This window comes from Entelurus aequoreus, linkage group LG20, assembly GCF_033978785.1.
Source record: "Entelurus aequoreus isolate RoL-2023_Sb linkage group LG20, RoL_Eaeq_v1.1, whole genome shotgun sequence".
NCBI lineage: Eukaryota > Metazoa > Chordata > Actinopteri > Syngnathiformes > Syngnathidae > Entelurus > Entelurus aequoreus.
In genome coordinates this window covers 43,872,627-43,876,145 of record NC_084750.1, presented here as the reverse complement: position 1 = coordinate 43,876,145, position 3,519 = coordinate 43,872,627, and the positions used below count along the sequence as shown (strand labels likewise).

The 3,519-nt window shown below is 39.0% G+C and overlaps 1 protein-coding gene across 2 annotated transcripts in view; it reads right to left on the bottom strand.

Moving 5' to 3' along the window:
- Positions 1–3,519, bottom strand: part of LOC133635700 (gap junction beta-4 protein-like) — a 9,093-nt gene continuing 5,574 nt past the window's right edge. For both annotated transcript variants that reach the window (XM_062028946.1, XM_062028947.1), the window contains exon 3: positions 1–692. In XM_062028946.1, the coding sequence (XP_061884930.1) occupies positions 225–692 (468 nt within the window). In that variant the 3' untranslated portion in view covers positions 1–224. The remainder of the gene's footprint in view (positions 693–3,519) is intronic.

The following is a 3,519-nucleotide window of genomic DNA, read 5'->3' as shown; positions in this document are numbered from 1 at the left end:
TTACCAGCAATGTCACAAAGTACTGGTATGTTTAATTGATGAGTACCACGGTACTTTATTAGTACTGGCATACCGTACAACCCTAGTAGATACACTAGTAATAATGATCTCGTCTTACGAATAAAAGAATGCAATCTCTTGTCCATGGCTACAGAAATCCTAGAACCAGCCCGGGTTGTCCTTCAATCGATGAACATGTTCCTCGGCTGGAGTCTTAAATCTCCCTAAGTGTGCTTCACTTTGCCATTTTCGCTCTGTGAATCGTTTATTCCGTCTTCCTCCGCTTTCTCGGCCGCCACGTGGTTGAGGTTGTTGATGGAGATGGTGGGGTCTACCCTGACGGACGTTTTGGACCGGTAGTCCGACCGGGGCGCCGACAGCGGCGCCATCTCCTGGTTGGCGGCGAACTCCCTCCTCGCTCTTTCGTTCCTCTTCGCCCGGTATTTGAGGATGCGCTTGCAGATGAGGTAGATCATCTCGCAGATGCACATGAAGATGCAGACCACGGATGAGACCACCATGAAGAGGGTGAAGATTTTCTTCTCGGTGGGTCGGGAGATGAAGCAGTCCACCGTGTTGGGGCAGGGATCCAGGGAGCACTTGGAGAGTCGGGGCATGTCGAAGCCGTTGTAGATGTGATGGAGGATGACGAGGAAGCCGGCATCGAACGTGATCTTGAATATCAGGCTTACCTAATTGAACACAAATAATAGTTGTTACCGTTCTGTTATGCAATATCAACTGTCTTAACAATAATATACGTCCATAGAACCTGTCTCGAAAATGTTGTTGTCAAACAAATTCATGGGAAGACATTTTTGTGCGAAATAACAAGAGATGTACAGTGGTGGTCAAAAGTGTACATACACTTGTAAAGAACATCATGTCATGGCTGTCTTGAGTTGCCAATCATTTCTGCAACTCTTATTTTTTGTGATGTAGTGATTGGAGCACATACTTGTTGCTCACAATAAACATTCATGAAGTTTGCTTCTTTTATGAATTTATTATGGCTCTACTGAAAATGTGAGGGTCAAAAGTATACATACAGCAATGTTAATATTTGCTTACATGTCCCTTGGCAAGTTTCACTTTTGGTAGCCATCCACAAGCTTCTGCTTGACCACTTGACCACTTCTCTTGACAAAATTGGTGCAGTTCAGCTAAATGTGTTGCTTTTCTGACATGGACTTGTTTCTTCAACATTGTCCACACCTTTAAGTCAGGACTTTGGGAAGGCCATTCTAAAACCTTCATTCTAGCCTGATTTAGCCATTCCTTTACCACTTTTGAGGTGTGTTTGGGGTCATTGTCCTGTTGGAACACCCAACTGCGCCCAAGACCCAACCTCCGGGCTGATGATTTTAGCTTGTCCTGAAGAATTTGGAGGTAATCCTCCTTTTTCATTGTCCCATTTACTCTCTGTAAAGCAGCAGTTCCATTGGCAGCAAAACAGGCCCAGAGCATAATACTACCACCACCATGCTTGACGGTAGGAATGGTGTTCCTGGGATTAAAGGCCTCACCTTTTCTCCTCCAAACTGGGTATTGTGGCCAAACAGCTCCATTTTTGTTTCATCTGACCACAGAACTTTCCTCCAGAAGGTCTTATCTTTGTCCATGTGATGTGACTTAAATGTGTGGACAATGCTGAAGAAACAAGTCCATGTCAGAAAACCAACACATTTAGCTGAACTGCACCAATTTTGTCAAGAGGAGTGGTCAAGTGGTTAAGCAGAAGCTTGTGGATGGCTACCAAAAGCGCCTTATTGCAGGTAAACTTGCCAAGGGACATGTAAGCAAATATTAACATTGCTGTATGTATACTTTTGACCCAGCACATTTGCTCACATTTTCAGTAGAGCCATAATAAATTCATAAAAGAAGCAAACTTCATGAATGTTTTTTGTGAGCAACAAGTATGTGCTCCAATCACTACATCACAAAAAAATAAGAGTTGTAGAAATGATTGGAAACTCAAGACAGCCATGACATGATGTTCTTTACACGTGTATATAAACTTTTGACCACGATGCAAGTATTCATGAGTACTTATGGAGGTGAGAAGCAGTCAGTATCTGGTGTGACCACCAGAAAATAAGCCTCAAAATAATGCAACTTTTTTCTAAACTTTCTGAAAAAGCTGCTGCGATTGAGTCATTTTAGGCTGCAACATTGACAAAAAAGCCCCAGACTGATTGTGGGACATCCTCATTGTACTTTTAAGTCTGTGTGGTATAAAACGAGTAAAACAATAACAGTATTTGTTAGTGTTGAAATCTTGTGCTTTTTGAGGTTGAGAATACTGCAACCATTGATAACAAATTAATCAAAACACAAGTTGATTTTAACTTTATGAAAGAAAATAAGCCTAAAAATAGTGCAAAAGCTGCTGCGGTTGAGTCATTTTAGGCTGCAACATTGACAAAAAAGCCCCAGACTGATTGTGGGACATCCTCATTGCACTTTTAAGTCTGTGTGGTATAAAACAAGTAAAACAATAACAGTATTTGTTAGTGTTGAAATCTTGTGCTTTTTGAGGTTGAGAATACTGCAACCATTGATAACAAATTAATCAAAACACAAGTTGATTTTACTTTATGGAAGAAAATAAGCCTCAAAATAGTACAAATTTCTTTGCAACTTTCTGAAAAAGCTGCTGCGATTGAGTTATTTTAACAGTATTTGTTAGTGTTGAAATCTTGTGCTTTTTGAGGTTGAGAATACTGCAACCATTGATGACAAATTCTTAAAAACACAAGTTGATTTAAGTTTTGGAAGAAAATAAGCCTCAAAATAGTAAAAAAAAAATGTTGCAACTTTCTGAAAAAGCTGCTGCGATTGAGTCATTTTAACAGTATTTGTTAGTGTTGAAATCTTGGTCTTTTTTGAGGTTGAGAATACTGCAACCATTGATAAAAAAATTCATAAAAACACAAGTTGATTTAACTTTATGGAAAAAAAATAAGCCTCACAATAGTGCAAAAGCTCCTGCGATTGAGTCATTTTAGGCTGCAACATTGACAAAAAAGCCCGAGACTAATTGTGGGACATCCTCATTGTACTTTTAAGTCTGTGTGGTATAAAACAAGTAAAACAATAACAGTATTTGTTAGTGTTGAAATCTTGTGCTTTTTGAGGTTGAGAATACTGCAACCATTGATCACAAATTAATCATAACACAAGTTGATTTTACTTTATGGAAGAAAATAAGCCTCAAAATAGTACCAATTTCTTTGCAACTTTCTGAAAAAGCTGCTGCGATTGAGTTATTTTAACAGTATTTGTTAGTGTTGAAATCTTGTGCTTTTTGAGGTTGAGAATACTGCAACCATTGATGACAAATTCTTAAAAACACAAGTTGATTTAAGTTTTGGAAGAAAATAAGCCTCAAAATAGTAAAAAAAAATGTTGCAACTTTCTGAAAAAGCTGCTGCGATTGAGTCATTTTAGGCTGCAACATTGACAAAAAAGCCCCAGACTGATTGTGGGACATCCTCATTGTACTTTTAAGTCTGT